Below are 16,828 nucleotides of genomic sequence, written 5' to 3'. Positions count from 1 at the left end.
ATGAAAATCCATACTGGTCGTGTTCAGACTACTTTTGATATGAACATCATTACTGTTCATCCCGAAAATATTAAGACCATTTTGGCCACCAACTTCAAGGACTATTCTCTTGGTGTTCGTTACCAACAATTGTTCCCCTTACTTGGAAATGGTATTTTCACTCTCAGTGGAGAGGGCTGGAAACACTCCCGTGCCATGTTGCGTCCTCAGTTCTCTCGTGAGCAAGTATCTCAGATTGATACTTTGCGAGCTCACGTCAGCCAGCTCATACACAATTTTAAGACTAAGTCCAAGAATGGAACTGAGTTTTTTGATGCACAAGTCCAGTTCCATAATTTGACCATTGATACTGCCACCGAGTTCTTGTTTGGTGAATCTACTGATTCCTTAGCCGATTCTGATAAGAAAGTCCAGGGCCCTACTCGTCTTGTTTCTGCCACAGATTTTGCTGAACACTTTACTGCTGCTCTTGATGTGTTGGCTCTCCGTACTCACGTTGGTCCTCTTTACTGGCTCGTTGATGGTTGGAAGTTCAGAAACAGTATTGATATCTGCCATAATTTCGTCACCTACTTCGTTAACAAGGCTCTGCAAAACCCTCTTGAGAAGGGTACTGAGACCACTGGTAGATACGTCTTCATTAACGAGCTTACTAAAGAAACTCGTGATCCTATCGTTATTCGTGATCAAGCTTTCAACATTCTGCTCGCTGGCCGTGATACCACTGCTTCTTTGCTCTCGTTCATTGTCTTCTATCTTGCTCGTGACAAGCGTGTCTGGAACACTCTTCGTCAAGCTGTTTTAGAAGAGTTCGGCACTGAGGTTGAGTCTATCACTTTCGAGTCTCTTAAGAGATGTACTTACCTCAACTACGTCATCAATGAGGTCCTTAGACTTCATCCCATTGTTCCCATCAACTTCCGTACTGCTATTCGTGACACTGTTCTCCCCAAGGGCGGTGGCCCTGATGGAAATGATACTCTTTTCGTTCCCAAGGGTACTAAGATTGTGTACACCGTCTATACCACCCAGAGACTCAAGGAGTTCTGGGGTGAAGACTCTGAAGAGTTTAGACCTGAGCGTTGGGCCGAGGGAAAATCACACACCTGGGATTACTTACCTTTCAATGGTGGTCCCCGTATCTGTATTGGCCAACAGTTCGCCCTTACTGAGACTGGTTTCACTCTTGTTCGCATTATCCAAACCTTCAAGGACATTATTTACCAAGGCAGTCCGTCTTATGAGAATCTATCTCAATGGACCAAGCTCACTGCCAGTGTAGCTGACGGTGTTTGGGTCTCGTTTGTCGAGTAAATTATTTAATAAATTAATTGGGAATTAATATATGTTTCTGTCTAGATGTGTTGTCGTCGCAAGGGGAATGATCCTGAAACAATTGTATCTCCTTGGCTAATCACATTCTGGCTAGGTGGACATCTCAGGAAAGAGGCTATTGTGCTTGCCAGGCAAAAACAATATGGTCGGAGACCGATTGCCGGTACCCCTGAGTGACCCTTTTTTGGGTGAGGGCAACCCTAGCCTTGATACTTGTGGGGGGTTGGTAAAATGCAAATGGTCGCGCCGTGCGAACTGCTCCGGATTGTCTTCTCGCCTGATCTAACAGACAAACCTTGTTGTTGTTTACAATATTTCGTCAGGTATTGTTATCGGGTGAGCTTTGTTTCTTATCCGAGTCTCATGAGCTACCGCCTGCGAACTTGGCATTTTAGCTTGAAATCCGCTTTGTCTTCTACTGCAGGGGCCTCTTCTATCGGCGCCAAACCAGCTCTATCTTCCCGTATCTCTACATCAAAAATGGTTGACACTTCTGCCCGTTTGTCGGCGCTCAGAAGCCAATTGTCTAAGAATAACATTGGCTACTACATCGTTCTCACTCAGGATGAACATCAGAGCGAGTATACTAGCAATGCAGATGACCGTCGTGAGTTTATCTCTGGCTTCACAGGATCAGCTGGTACAGCTGTGATTGGTCATTCTAAGGCTGTGCTTGCTACCGATGGACGATACTTTCTTCAGGCTGCTAGTCAATTGGACTCTAACTGGGAGTTGCTTAAGCAAGGCGTCAAGGGTGTTCCCACCTGGCAAGAGTGGGTTGCTACTGAGGCCACCAAGACTGGATCGAACATCGCCGTCGATCCCAAACTCATTAGCTACTCCGAGGTTAAGAGTTTGAAGAGTCTTCTTGCCACCAAAGGCGGAAAGGCTGAACTGATTAGTTTGGAGGATAATCTAATTGATCTTGTTTGGGCTAATGACCGTCCTTCAAGACCCTTGACTCCGGTAAAGATTTTGCACAGCGAGTATACTGGCAAATCTTTTCAAGAGAAGCTGACTCAGTTGAAAGATGAGATCATTAAGAAGAATGGTACTGCTTTTGTATTGAGTGCTTTAGACGATGTAGCTTGGTTGTTCAATCTCCGTGGCGAAGACATTCCTTATAATCCAGTGTTTTTTGCATATGCTATTGTTACTGCTGATGGCAAGGCCAGCCTCTATATCGACAGTAATAAGGTTACTGAAAAGGTTGCCGAATACTTGAAATCTGGTAATGTTAGTATTTATCCTTATGAAAAGGCGTTCGAGGACGCTGCAGAGCTTGGTGCTGCTTTATTGAGAATCAACAAATCTACCAGTGGTGAGAAGAAGAAGCTTATTATTCCCAATGCTGCATCATGGGCTCTTGTTGAGGCTCTTGGTGGTCCTGACAGTGTGCAGATGATTGAATCACCTGTCACTGTAGCCAAGAGTGTAAAGAACTCCACTGAGGTTGAAGGTGCTAAACTCGCCCATATCAAGGATGGCGTGGCTGTTATTCGCTATTTGGCATGGCTCGAAAAGGCCCTTACAGTTGATAAGCTGGTACTCAGCGACTATGAAGCTGCTCAAAAGTCTTTGGAGTTCCGATCCCAAATGGAGAATTTCCAGGGTCTGTCTTTCGAAACCATTTCTTCATCTGGTCCCAAGGCAGCGGTTATTCACTACTCACCAGCCACTGATAGCAAAGAGATTGTCAAACTTGACCAAATTTACCTCCTAGATAGTGGTGGTCAATATCTTGAAGGTACTACCGATACTACCCGTACTGTACACTACGGTGAGCCCTCTGATGATGAGAAGCGCTCTTACACTCTTGTCCTCAAGGGTCATATAGCTCTTGCCAGAGCTGTCTTTCCTGAGGGGTCCAACGGTTATATGCTTGATACGTTAGCCCGTCAACATTTGTGGAAATATGGGCTCGACTACCGCCATGGTACTGGCCATGGTATTGGTGCTTTCTTAAACGTCCACGAAGGCCCTATGGGTATTGGCTTTAGACCAGCTTATCAGAATGCCCCTCTTCAAGTTGGTAATGTGATTTCCAATGAGCCTGGCTACTACGAAGATGGCAAATATGGCATCCGTATTGAGAGTGTTGTTGTTGTGAAGGAAGTCAAAACTCCTTTTAACTTTGGTGATACCAAATTCTTCGGCTTTGAAACCATTACTCAGGTTCCTCTCTGCCAAAAGCTGCTTGACCTGTCTCTTCTAGATGTCGAGGAGAAGCAGTGGATCAATGAATACCACGCCAGTGTTTATAAGACTGTCCGTCCTTACTTCTCAGAAGAAGACCCCGCTCTCGAATGGCTTCGTCGTGAGACCTTGCCTATTTTTTAAGCACTGTTAAATGTATATAAATGCGATTGTCTACAAAATCTTAGTTGGATTTGGGAACTGGGCTCTGTCTAGGTCCTTCTGATCATGTTTGGTCCAAGCTGCGCTGAGCTGAGCTTGGCTGATCTGATCTATCTCTGAGTATGCATGCACGGTTATGCAGATTTGATCCGGTTGCTGGGAGTTTTTCCGGTCAATAAGCCGATGACCAAATGATGTTATGCAAAATCTAATTGTTTTAGCCATCTTGGACTGTGTTTCGTATTCTATGGTACTTATAGGACTGGCAATACAGCTTGATTATTTCGAAGTCTAGATCTGGATTGAGCTAGTCTTCTTATAGTGCAGTTACAAGACCCTTGAGGAGTGGCTTAGCTGCAGGACTATACAGGTCGATCATTTTCTCTGTGCACAATGACATTTGATAAGGCTGATCGGGAACGGAACTCAAGTGTTTCACCTAAAGAATTGACTGGGTTTAATGCTGAGCTTGTATTGACTTCACAAAAAAAGCATTTTAGAAAAGAGTCCTATTCAGAATTCGTTTTCTATTATTCATTCAGTTTTTCAACATTACCATTCTAGTTATTTATTGGATTCATCACATTGATCGATCTTACGGTCTATAATTGGCTATCCTAGGTGTGTGTCTAAACTCACAACATTGACTTGATTGGTTCATTATTTATCTTCTGGCTTTTGTTTTAGAGTATTAATTTACTCGTTCCTTTCATTTTTCTTTTTGATTTAAATGGTCCTATCCTGTTTCAAACGAAATTCTCCGGGTTAGTTTTGTGCTTTCTCTCATCAAGATCCTTTACGGTATTCATAGTTGGCCAGAGAAAATTGTATTTGGCCGCCTTTTGGGAACCTTTTTGATTCAATATCACTTTCCTTTAAAAAGATTTACACCTAACACTTTCATTACATAAAATACCGAGAGAGTTTTCTAGAGAATAGCGACTTTCATTACTACACACTCTCAGTTGTGCCCGACTGCTGGATCTCTTTTTCGACCCCTGTATTTCACCCTGTTCTTCTCACCTGCTCTTTTATTACACTAGATTGCTCCTTTACCTGGCAGAAAATTGTTTTATCCACAGACCACAGGTTCACCTTGCCACCAGTCGGTATTTTCGATTTATATGCTTATCAGCTTCGGCTGCGCTCCCGTTCATACCCGCATCTCTTCATAACGACCCACCGCGCCAATGTCGACTCTCTCAATACTGCACGTGCAGGACTTCAATAAGACAATTTCCGTCGATTCATCCCAATATGGAGAGACAGTATCAAGAACTCAAACCCCGTTACAGGCAAAATGGGATATTGTACCAATCCGAGATTGTAATTCTTCGGTGTTATTATCGCCTAGAGCGGAAAATCTCCCTTCTCCTTCGCGTCATAATTACCCCCCTCGGAGAACCAGATCTCAAACTGAGCTTGTACCAGCTTCATCCGGTTTAGCCAAGTCTGTTTCTTCTCCTGGAACTTCGATTTCGTCTCCTTCTACTCCAGCTAATATAGGTATACCCCAAGCTGGATACGTTGCTATTTTTAACCTACCTGATCCGTCATTGACTGTAATGGCTGGTGGTGGTGCACGGTCAGCAACAGCCACTACCAGTGGTACTGGACCTATTTCCGGCACTGCTTCACAATTATCCTCATCTGCTACATTTTCTCTTCGAGGAGGTGGAATGGATCCAGGATCAAGTGGTACTCGTGCTCGAACCAATAGTGGTCCGCCTCGTCCTGCTATTATCAAAACAACCTTTGTTGATCAGAACAATAGTTCTAATGGATCTGACGACACTTCCAGTTCACCTTTAACTTTAAATAGTGCTAGTAGTGGCACAAGTATAGGTACTGGCTTTCATAATGTTGAGGCTGTGACGGGGTCTGTTCATGGAGTCAGTGGAAAGAATCCCCATGTTAGACATAGAGACAGCCTAAGCCTTAATGGATCCTCGGCGCAAAATTTTGGTGTCATGCCCGTAACTTCTGGAACTAAAACTGCCACGGGCTCTGCTGCTAGTGCAGGTGGAGCATATGAGCCGGGCTCTTTGACCGGTCCTGTTAACGGATCCGTCTTCTCCAGCGATTCGTCTGAAGAGACACTAGTGGCAGCTCTAAGTCCAGTGGGTGCACCCCCTGGCGGTCTATCTTCATCATTTATCCCAAATCACAATAATCAGCATCTTCATCATATTCACAATCAGAGAGCAACTTCTGGTTTACTACCATTAGCTGGCGGGAATGCCGCGCGACGTCATAGATCTAAATCTTTCTCAGAAACAGTTAGTGAGACTAGCCAAGAAGCGATAAGGCAACTGGCTCCTCCCATTAGTTTACCACTTGTTTTAACCTGTATTGCATGGTATAGCACATCGGCCATGTCTAACACATTGAACAAGTCGATTCTCACTGCGTTTCCATACCCAGTAAGTTTGTCAATGGTTCAGTTCACCCTGGCTGCATCCTTTGGAATATCTACTATGAAGCTTGCTCAAATATCTCCAGATATTGCTCTAGCTCTACCTAAGGGAATCATCTCTCCAGGAAGAGTGGGATTCCGACCACCTACTAAGGCGATTCTTATGGCTACAGCACCAATGGGAATGTTCCAGCTTTCAGGCCATATATTATCTCATATGTCCACCTCATTAATCCCTGTGTCACTAGTGCATACAATCAAAGCATTATCTCCTCTGTTCACGGTAGCTGCATACCGATTGTTATTTGGCGTTTCGTATAAACGATCCACCTACCTTTCACTTATCCCCTTGACACTGGGTGTCATTATGACCTGTTCAGTCGAATTCAGTTCGCATTTCATGGGACTGGTATATGCATTAATAGCAGCCTTGATTTTTGTCTCCCAAAATATGTTTTCCAAAAAGCTACTAACATCTGGCAACACTGGAGGGGACGAGTCAACTAAGCTTGACAAACTCAATGTTCTTTGCTATTGTTCTTCTCTAGCATTTATATTTACGTTTCCATTGTGGTTTTTTACTGAGGGAATTGGCCTGTTAGGTGACTACTCGCGATCGAGTGGTAACTTTTTTGGCGCTTCCTCTAATGGTGTAGATGCAGGTAGTATCATGTCCACCTCGGGCCTGATGCTTGCGTTCCTCATAAATGGATTTGTACACTTCGCTCAGAACTTGTTAGCATTCCAGGTTCTGGGTATGGTTAGCCCGGTGACATATTCGGTGGCTAGTTTGATAAAGCGCATTGTCGTAATCACCGTTGCCATAATCTGGTTCGGCCAAAGGGTCACTGGTACACAGGGCTGGGGAATACTTTTGACTTTCCTGGGGCTGTACCTCTATGACCGTTGCGGTGGCGATAAGACCAAAAACTATGAGCCAAAATCATCGGTTCTGCCTAAATAGTATTATACATTATTTATTCATCGTACGTTTATGGATGTACAAGGCGTCAGTAGCCGGGGCTTTGCCCCAGACTATTGAGTGCTTTGGCTATTCCTGGGACTGCTGGGCATTTGAGATATAAAGCATGCCTTGCCATTAGTAACAAACATCTGAGAGATCGCCTAAAATACAGGTGTCTGGTGATGTCCTTTGCAACCACGCCCAACCAGATTTTCAATCGAGAAAGTATAAGAACGTGGAGGCTTAGGATCCCTGGTCTATGCCCTTGGAAGCAGAGTTTAGATAGATGCAATGTGTGGATTACGATATATAACAGATAGATACTAGCCTAGAGGGGCATGGGTGAATAAATAGGATACACTCTCTCCGTTGTGGAGACGACGGATGGCTTCGGCAAGAGTGGGACTGATGTCGATATGGTCGAGTTTTGGGCATTGGGCTTGGATATTATCATGGGGAACAGTATTCGTACTCACGACTTTGTCTAAGGGGCTATTGTTGATACGGTTGACAGCATCTCCAGAGAAAATACCGTGAGTAACAATGGCTATGACCTTTTTAGCACCATGGGATATTAATGTCTCAGCAGCTTTGACCAGAGTACCACAGGTATCGGCCATGTCGTCAACAAGGATACAAACTTTGTCTTGTACATAACCCACGAGGACCATGCGGGAGACTTCATTTGCCTTTTGTCTTTCTTTATGAATAAGTGCAAAGTTAAGATCCAGTCTGTCGGCTAAAGCAGCGGCTCTCTTAGCACCACCAGCATCGGGAGAAACGATAACTGAATTGGAATAGTCGACTTGATCCCTAATATATCGCAGCACAGTGGGTTCCGCATATAAATTATCTACAGGAACCTCGAAAAAGCCTTGAATCTGACTGGCGTGCAGGTCCATAGTGATGACATGGTTACATCCAGCAGTTTGGAGCATGTTAGCCATGAGCTTCGCAGTAATAGGAGCTCTTCCCTTGTCCTTTTTATCCTGACGAGCATATGGGAAGTTGGGGATAACAGCAGTGATTCTTCGAGCAGATGCTGTTTTACAGGCGTGAATTATAATAAGCAGCTCCATGAGATAGTCGTTAACCTCTCCACATCCAGTTTGAAGAATGAAGACATCTTCGTCACGGACTGATTCGCCGATTGTCACAGAGGTCTCTTGATTCGAATATTGCGAAACCTGGATCTTGCTAAGCTCAACACCGAGCTTCTGGCTTACCAGTTTAGCCAATTCTGGGTGCGAGTTACCCGCTAGGAGCTTAATTGAGTTTGTTGAAACTGACATTCTAATCGTTGATACTGTGGAGGAGCTATATGAAAAACTTTTGAGTGTGTAGCTGGGCCTAATTATACGCCATTAGTACTTGTTCCCTGGAGCCAGTTTTGGAAGCAAAGATAATAATATAGACAATGATCTAGAGGCGAAAAGAACTTTCAACTTCTATTCGGTCAGTCCAAGCGAATCACAACTTCTAACAATATCAGCGAAATTTCTCGGCACTGGATGGACAGGATTGACATTGGAAAAAAAATCTGGACCCTTTCCCAATCAAGCAATATTTTGGTTTAGGGTTATACTGAAATAAAGTCTTATCGCAGAAACCACGTGCTAATATTCTCGTTGAAGACCCTGATCAGTAACGGGGATAGTAATGGTGCGATCAAAAATTTGGGTCTTCCAATGCAACAGGCAAGCTAGGCGACGAACACATGTAGCAGTTTGCAATCGAGGCAAATATGTTGTCAAGCAAGTTAATTTATATTGATGCGACTATGATCTACCCGGTGATATTGATGACACATCTATACGGAATAGATCCAATTATTCGCACTCAATCTTAGCTTAAATAAACAAGGTTATCGCGTCATATTTCATTTCACTTGAACACCCAGTTTGACGAGTCTTATCAAGATTGTGGAGAAGCGATGAATGCACATTCTACCCTAACCTTGTAGCCATATAACGGAAAGATGATATGAGAAAGAGGCCAATTCACAAGTGAGTGCCAACTATGGAATCAGCAAGCACTATTGATATATTAAGTATAGATAAGATTAGGGAACATGGCCGGTGCCTAAGGCACAGTTGAAATATACCTGCAGCGGTTACAAAAAGTTGAATTAGCTAATCGAAGGAGAAATATGGACCGCCAACTTTATTTTGAGCCATCTATGAGGACGTATGTGTTTTGAAGTTTTATCACGGATTGAAAGTAGGAGACAAGAACAAGTGACGTTGATTCCTGTACATTCAGACCATTCTGTGCGATCCGTAAGTAATAGGTAGTATCAACGTGGTCTTAAACTTGATATTCTCTATTTCCCATCCATTTGGAACTACCCAATTGATCCTGTCAACGAACAACTATGGGAGATTAAGCCACAAAGCCATTTAGCTATCAAAAGCAGTAGAGCATAAAAATAAATAGTTTTAAATTAAGGGACCCTTCCCAGTCTCAATTTCGTATCCAAACTTACGGCCAATATCGGCAATAACCTTGTAGAACCATTCCACCGCGACTTTGGCAAGGCCAGCACTTCTTCGTTTGGCCTTGGCAGCACCAGACTCATCTTGATCATTATCAAAGTTGGTGCTGTAGCTGGTAGGCAGGACATTGTCACCCACACTAAGACTAATAAATAATGAGAAAGGAATGAGCCATACACAAATACCGAAAAATGATGCCACTTGAGAGAAGGGAGGATGTGTGGGTCCAGCATAATCGGGGCGTTCAATCAAAATGATAGCTGGTGGAATAGAAGGGTCCGAAAAGTATCTGAACCACAACCAGTGGTTGGCGACTACAGCAATACAACTTGAAATAAATATGCCGCTATATAATTGAATGAAGGGGAATCGCTTAAGATTTTGTAGATACAAAATATGGGTAGCAATTGATCCGACTGTCAACAACCAAGGGAATCCGTCAAATATCAACAGGAGCACATGTATACCTATAATTCCATATATGGCCCTCGTTAAAACAGTTTTAGTCCAGACTGTATGCTCTTCAACCTGTTCCGACAAATAATAAAGCCCGGAAGCAACTGCCATTGTCAAAAATACAAATGCTGACAAGGTTCCTAAGTATGACAATAAAGTTAGTACCACCATTTTAAGTTTTCAAAATATTTGGTCCAATGCGATTCAGTCGCCTCTTCTATATATATATGTTTAAAAACTGTGTGGTGAATAGAATTGAGCCACTGTCCCATAGATCCTAAAGATATAAATATATACGTGCATCGCTGCTGCTACGTGTGTGGTTAGATGCGGCTGGCAAGCCACATCAAGAACACTATGTGAGCGTCCATCGAGATGGAACCCGTGTCAGTTGCTAGTACTCATTTTTAACGGTATAATGAAGTCTAGTAAAGTAATTTTTCTAATTCTGTAGAAAGTTTTGTGTTTGATTTGCAACAAAATCGATAGTATTTACCAGTTTGCCCTTAAGGTCGTTGTACGAACAGCTAATACAGTACGTATCAGTACGTATGCAGTATGCTTGAGTAACATATAGAACCTGGAGAAGTTGACCTAGATCCAACCATGTTGTTATTAGCCAAACCAATACACATTTAATAAAGAATGTAAATAATATATAAAATAATAAATAAACAACACACTATATAATGGCGTGTTAATAAATAAAAAGAAATGATCCAGTGGACAGACTAGATGACTTCATTCGAAGGTCCAATTTTATCCGAGATCTCCTCTGAGATAATTAATAACTGTCGTAGATTGGCAGTTTTCTGTCTCAGAGCTTTAATTTGCACTGACATATCATTCATAATCCGGTCCAAACGGGAATCTGATTGTGGTCTGATCTCATCTTTGTTGGCTGTCTGGTCAAAATTTATGTCTTCCACAGTGTCCGCTGTATCGGGTTTATAGTCATATTTTGCTAGTAGTTCGACTGCCTGTTTTATCATTGGTTAGTATTTATACAACCTCCGTGTTGCCATACTCTGGCAGCTCGAGGTCATCCCACCAGCATCCACGAAAAGTGATAACAAATGGGACGCCGACTGCCCTAACTATCGGAAGTAAAACATGACTGCTCTGGAACCTCGTACGTACAGATTTTGTAGGCTTAGTTCTTGCCTGTTGCTCCCTGGCGTTCTTTTTCATGTTCTTTAGATAGCTTTTGTCAGCTTCTAGCTTTCTAGACAAGGTTAGTTGAATCCACAAACGCTGTTAACTGCCACCTGACTCACTTCTCTTCAATAAGAATCTCCTCTTCAAGGAAAGTAATCTGCTCTAAGAGCGGTATCATCCCTGTTTCTAAACGACTGTTGTGGTCCAGGATTTTTTCGTAATTATAATGAGAGTCATTTGTCGATGACGGTACAGGAATTTTAGGGAGTTTTCTAGCAATCTTTGAGCTAATACGCATTAATGTCTGTTGAAGTTCAGCTCTCTTTTGTTCTCCATGTACTGATTGCGTGACAAGAGGTACACAGCTCTGGAGCAATTTGATTACCTCAACTTGTCCAGGCTCGGAAATTTTGGGCCAATTAGAGTTCAATTTCCGTGATGACACAGAGCGAGAAATTACCCGCATTGCCGAGGGTCGGTCTGAACCATTAAGGGCATTTTGAGTCTGAATCCCATCGCTGACATGCGAACGTTTTTCTCGATTGGCCCGTACATTGCCTGAATTTCCAGGTGCTTTTTTCTGTACGCGACTCTAGAAATCTAGTTAGTAATACATTCCGTCGCATATATCGCATCGGCACTTACCATTCGAATATAATTAAATGGCCGAGATATGGATACAAAACAAGAGCTTGGATACGCGGTCGGATGTTGTCTATCAAAGCCGCATACGCCGCAAACTGTCGACATATGCAGTTCCCCCTGGCCAAACCATTGACATATCTAACTACAAATTAATACAATCCAAAGGTCATTAACAAAAAAATGTCATCTCCCATTGCAAAGGTGGAGGTACCTGCGTAAGTTTGAATCTACAGTGAAGAAGTCAATATCGAACAGTGGGAGGTTTGCCCTATGAGCTAAAGTCCTAACATATTATAGCACTGTTATCAGAAAGCTGATCTTCTTCACAGCTGCTATGATTATAGCACCAGTGGCGACATTCTTTGTTTGCCAATCGATCTTCAGCAACTCCATCTACTCAGGTGGCGCTGCAGCTCTTGTAGCCAACATTGTCCTAATAGGTTACGTGGTTGTCGCGTTTACAGAGGATCTGGGACCGGCTCCTCCTTCGACTGACAGTAAGAAGACCCAGTAATCTAATTGATTTATTTCCTATAGAATGAAATCTTTTCAGCACCCGGAGCCGAGCTCTGGTAGTTTTGTTCCTGCTTGGTGGAAGACTAAGGAACTTTATAACACCAGTAGCATCGAGAAACCATTTTTGAGCATCCTGATAGAACAACCGGCTAGAGTCCCAGTCTCATCCGCGAAGTAGCACATCGGGGCATGGGGCGGAGCCCCAGAGGCTGGAAGCTATGTTTTACTCTGATTTTGCCATACCAATGAAGGATGCAAAAGTACATGTTATCTATATTAATAAATACCGGGTATGATCCTAGATGGCACCAGTCGTTTGTACTCCACCCATGTCTGTTTATATTTTTCAGCGCACTTGGCTTCATCGCGCCTCTCACGATGGATTAGGAGAGTGGCAAAGAAGAGCACAAAATAATATGGGACCGGACTAGAGAAGCCTGTGGGCAATGAGAAAGACCAACCTATGATCCAGTCGCCAAAGTAGTTGATGTGTCGCGCAGTGCCCCACCAACCAGAGGTAATGAGCTTGCTTCCAGTAGGGCTAACGATGTATTTAAGATGCTTAGTTGAAGGATCACCCCTTCGGAAGGAATTTTTTTGATTGTTGGCAAGACGGAACACTAACTGGCCTGTTAGGAAAACAACGGAACATGCCACCACGCCCACGACACCGAGTTCCACAGGGTGATCAGCAAGGAATCGTGAAGGCATGGTATACGAAAATGGAACAAGAGCCAAATCACCGAAAGTCAGCATAAATCCAAGTCCATCGGTAGTGATATCCATCATAGTAATGAGCCCCTTCTCATAAAAAGTACCTTCAACGACATAGTAACCTTGAAATAGGCATACAAGGATCATTGAATCAGTTACATAGCCAAACTTCTGATATTGATGATGGGCCATGACTAGGTTGAGAATTGCCCACAGCGGGAGACCTGGACGCATCTCAAGGAATATTTTGATATCAAAATCTCCAATCCGAGGATTCAATTCTCTGCCGATAAACCAGTCAAAAATGGGATTCCCAGTGTTTCCGCCTTCAGCAAGAATCGGCTCTTCTTTATGTAGGTACGAGGCCAGGTAAACATAGAGAGATATTACCACAGAGACTAGGATCGAAACATTAATTAGCTCAAGCAAGTGGTCATAGATAAACACAAATTCGGGAATTGCACCATTAGTATAAAAGAATCTCCCAACAATGATACTAGTAAGAATCAGGTGCACATAAGTGCCATTGAACTTGTATTTCAAACGAGTCTTTCCATCTCGTAACAATGTGCCCTGAGCTACTTCTCCAGGAACGATCAATTCCAGAACCACTAAAAGTCCGAACCATGCCAAATACGCATATAGTGCCTGCCATGATATGAAGGTAGCATTTTTTATTTGATCAACGTATGGTCGGAGAGTTGTGTAGGAAACAGGACAACCATTTTCATTACATGAGAAGTACAATAAATTCAACACTAACGGCAGTCCAAGAGAAATAGCGATGGCTCCAGGGGCACCAGAAAACTCTGGGTGGTGAGTTCTGGGGTTGAGCTTTGACATGTTACTTTACAAACACATAGAGTATAAACACAATGTGAAAATGGATCAAAGAAGAGGATACCACCCACTAGATATATGCTTCTGCATGATCTACCTATTCTCGACAGCTGCGCCAGCCCTATATACGATCAATACGCAGAAATGTATGACTGCCATCGGTGAAATATTCTGTTATCGAATTTACCCCTGAATTAGCCGCACCAGCCCAAGATGGAGCCCAAGTATTCAGCTAGCCCAGTTTTGCCCTGATGTTATTTCTTTATCCCATTTATTTTTCATAACCGTGGCCATCATGTAAATTATCGTTCTAAATAAAATAATAACCTCGAGACAATCTAACTGTGAAGTCAATCACCAAAAGTTCGCGGCTCGTAAAGTGTCTGATTTTCATGAGCTAGAACCGGGCTAGTCTTCCGTTAGTGTGAGCTCACAGCTATTGAAAGACGTGTAGCTAACGAGTTGACGAGTTTAAAGGTTGGCCCTTGATCATTCTGAATATACTTACCCACGGAAGCAGCTTGGCTGGCTGCTTCGCTATTAATCAGTGTCGCTGTAACCCAGTCGATTCGTGAAGCGGCTTACATTTCAAGCCTCTTGGTTTGCGGCTCAAGATTTCCGTAATCAGATATTTTTCACGCCGACTACTCAAGAGACTTAATATGAACAACATTTTGTTGTAAAATCCATCCAGAATTTTATGATAATCATATTATCTTAACTTATTTATTATTGGTATTAATTTTGAATTCGGAGCCTTTGGAAATTAAAAGTTTAATGGGCAGCAGTGGCTTGAATTTTCAATCACATATTTGTGTACACACATGAACATGAAGACATAATGCCTCCATCGACATTACAGCTTCGTTGTTATTCACAATGGATTAGGAGAAAACCCGCTGGGAGAAGTTGTTTGTTTTGCGGTTATGGAATTATGGAGCAACGGCGTGGGATTGTTGTTGTTCCAAGGCATCCTAAATATAGAGCTGTAACACCTGCTCCCACAAGAACGGGTTATCGAGATCTGGCACCTGATCCGGACACAGCACTACCACACGACACTAATAATATCAATCACAGCAGGTATAATAATCAACTGCGAACAGAATCGGAGAGCAAAGTGCGAGATTTGACCAATTCTGAAAGAGCTTGGCCGAGTATTGATGTAGAGACTCGCTTAGACTTTCAAGAATTTAAAATGGCTGCCTTAAGTCTCTCCTTCGATATGTCAGAAGATTTATCGTATAGGATGGCGCCTACAAATGAACCTTTGGAATCAATCGCATCAAATCACGCAATATCGGATCAAGAAGATATTACAACACTTCAGCTTTCTAAACATTCTGAAATCAATTTGGTAGAGCAATACGACAATGTCTTAAATTCTCTCATCAATGACCATTTGGATATTTTTACGAATTACTTTGCATCCAACTTAAGCTCGGAGACTTCTATTTCTTCTATGGCAATTGTCCAACTTGCATCACAGGAGATAAATTCCGATTATTTAAGAGTCAGAGCCAAAAGATCGAAATTAAAAAGGTCTCCATGTCCTGCATCACTTTACAATAACTTTCTGCGCCAGTTGTATTGGAATGGAGATGGGGGGCCACCAAGTCCTCGCTATATATTCCAGGCATACAAACGACTCCCTTATCCGCCTCCACGATCCATTAATCCAGTTCATCTCGAAACTCTCATCGCATTTTTTATGGGTCATGCATCTAGGAGCGACCCTACAATGTATCTGACGATTCTGAGTGATATTGCTGAAAGTGGCATGCCTATTTCCATACATGAGCATAGTGCTGCACTGATATCGCTCGGCAAGCAACTTGATAAAACCGATAAAAAGCATCATGCCCAGATACTTATTGAAGAGCGAGTGGCTGATCTTGAAAGCCAGGGCTCAATTGGCCGAAATAATGATTCTCAGCAGGAACTGAATAAAGGACTTGATACTCGCGATCCTCTGAAGTTTGGGACCAATGACAGCAATGTGCATGCATTGAATGCGTTGCTAAGTATAGCATTGAAGTCAGGGAGTTCAAGTAGTGCTGTGGAAAAGATTTTCAGCGAGTTGAGCGGAAGAGCTGATAGATTCACCAGAGTATTGATGCTTTCATACTATGGCAAGAAGCGTGATGGTCGACAAGTAAAGACGCAGTATCGCAATATAATTGACTCTGGAGATATTATCGACATGCCAGTTTTGAACTTAGTCATGAAATACTTTTTGCTGTGTGGATATGTTGAAGAAGCTGAGTCTATGTTACATAAGCTTGTACGTCAGAAGTCAAAGGCGGAAGGTTCACAGATAATGGGCAGTCATTCTCATAGAAAGCTTGAATCACAACTTCGCAGCCGAGTGACTATCATGGATTATTTATTAAAAATACTAAGAGACAAGAATATTGATGTTGGTCGTCGCTATTCGGTCCCATTAGTACCAGATTTCTACACATTCGGCAATTTCTTTCAGTATTATTGTTTAGGTGTGGGGAATTTTAACAAGTCTGTCGAAATACTACGCCTAATGACAGAAGAAGCCGGTTACCTTCCGGACAAACATATTTTTATTAACTTTTACAAAGCATTTTATCTGCATCACCATAATATGGCTAACGAGTGGACCCTGCAGAGGCTCAACTACATCACCGAGTTGGTCTGTCATTACGAACTCCTTCAAGCTGAAAAGCATGGGGAGCATTTCTGTACTACGAATATGGCAGTTGCCGCATTTCGTGCCTATCGTATGCTTGCCCCCACTTCCAATACTGATTTCGACGCCCTTGAGCGCCAATTGAGCAAAAAAGGCTCGAGAAAGCGTTTCTATAATGTATTTACAACTCTGAAAAAGCTATCCACAACGCGTTTGGAATGATTTATGACCATTAGAACCTATTTAACGATTTATGAATATCAATCAAT

At 42.7% G+C, this 16,828-nt stretch overlaps 6 protein-coding genes across 6 annotated transcripts; 4 read left to right on the top strand and 2 right to left on the bottom strand.

Moving 5' to 3' along the window:
• Positions 1-1,314, top strand: ERG11 (sterol 14-demethylase; the record flags this gene model as incomplete). The annotated part of the gene is made up of 1 exon (XM_018881047.1): positions 1-1,314. The coding sequence occupies one exon, from the start codon at positions 1-3 to the stop codon at positions 1,312-1,314; it is 1,314 nt and encodes a 437-aa protein (XP_018733675.1).
• Positions 1,315-1,815: 501 nt separating this feature from the next.
• FRA1 (Fra1p) lies at positions 1,816-3,675 on the top strand (the record flags this gene model as incomplete). Its single annotated transcript, XM_018881043.1, has 1 exon — positions 1,816-3,675. One exon carries the CDS (start codon positions 1,816-1,818, stop codon positions 3,673-3,675), a length of 1,860 nt encoding a protein of 619 aa, XP_018733674.1.
• A 1,208-nt stretch (positions 3,676-4,883) lies between these two features.
• On the top strand, positions 4,884-7,073 carry SLY41 (Sly41p; the record flags this gene model as incomplete). The annotated part of the gene is made up of 1 exon (XM_018881042.1): positions 4,884-7,073. One exon carries the CDS (start codon positions 4,884-4,886, stop codon positions 7,071-7,073), a length of 2,190 nt encoding a protein of 729 aa, XP_018733673.1.
• Positions 7,074-7,396: 323 nt separating this feature from the next.
• PRS2 (ribose phosphate diphosphokinase subunit PRS2) lies at positions 7,397-8,365 on the bottom strand (the record flags this gene model as incomplete). The annotated part of the gene is made up of 1 exon (XM_018881041.1): positions 7,397-8,365. One exon carries the CDS (start codon positions 8,363-8,365, stop codon positions 7,397-7,399), a length of 969 nt encoding a protein of 322 aa, XP_018733672.1.
• Positions 8,366-9,511: 1,146 nt separating this feature from the next.
• Positions 9,512-10,195, bottom strand: SVP26 (Svp26p; the record flags this gene model as incomplete). The annotated part of the gene is made up of 1 exon (XM_018881040.1): positions 9,512-10,195. The coding sequence occupies one exon, from the start codon at positions 10,193-10,195 to the stop codon at positions 9,512-9,514; it is 684 nt and encodes a 227-aa protein (XP_018733671.1).
• A 4,543-nt stretch (positions 10,196-14,738) lies between these two features.
• Positions 14,739-16,781, top strand: AWJ20_3995 (uncharacterized protein; the record flags this gene model as incomplete). The annotated part of the gene is made up of 1 exon (XM_018881039.1): positions 14,739-16,781. One exon carries the CDS (start codon positions 14,739-14,741, stop codon positions 16,779-16,781), a length of 2,043 nt encoding a protein of 680 aa, XP_018733670.1.
• Positions 16,782-16,828: the final 47 nt, after the last annotated feature.

This window comes from Sugiyamaella lignohabitans, chromosome C (genome assembly GCF_001640025.1).
Source record: "Sugiyamaella lignohabitans strain CBS 10342 chromosome C, complete sequence".
NCBI lineage: Eukaryota > Fungi > Ascomycota > Dipodascomycetes > Dipodascales > Trichomonascaceae > Sugiyamaella > Sugiyamaella lignohabitans.
The sequence above is the reverse complement of the archived record's forward strand: the minus strand, read 5'-3'. Positions and strand labels throughout refer to the sequence as shown.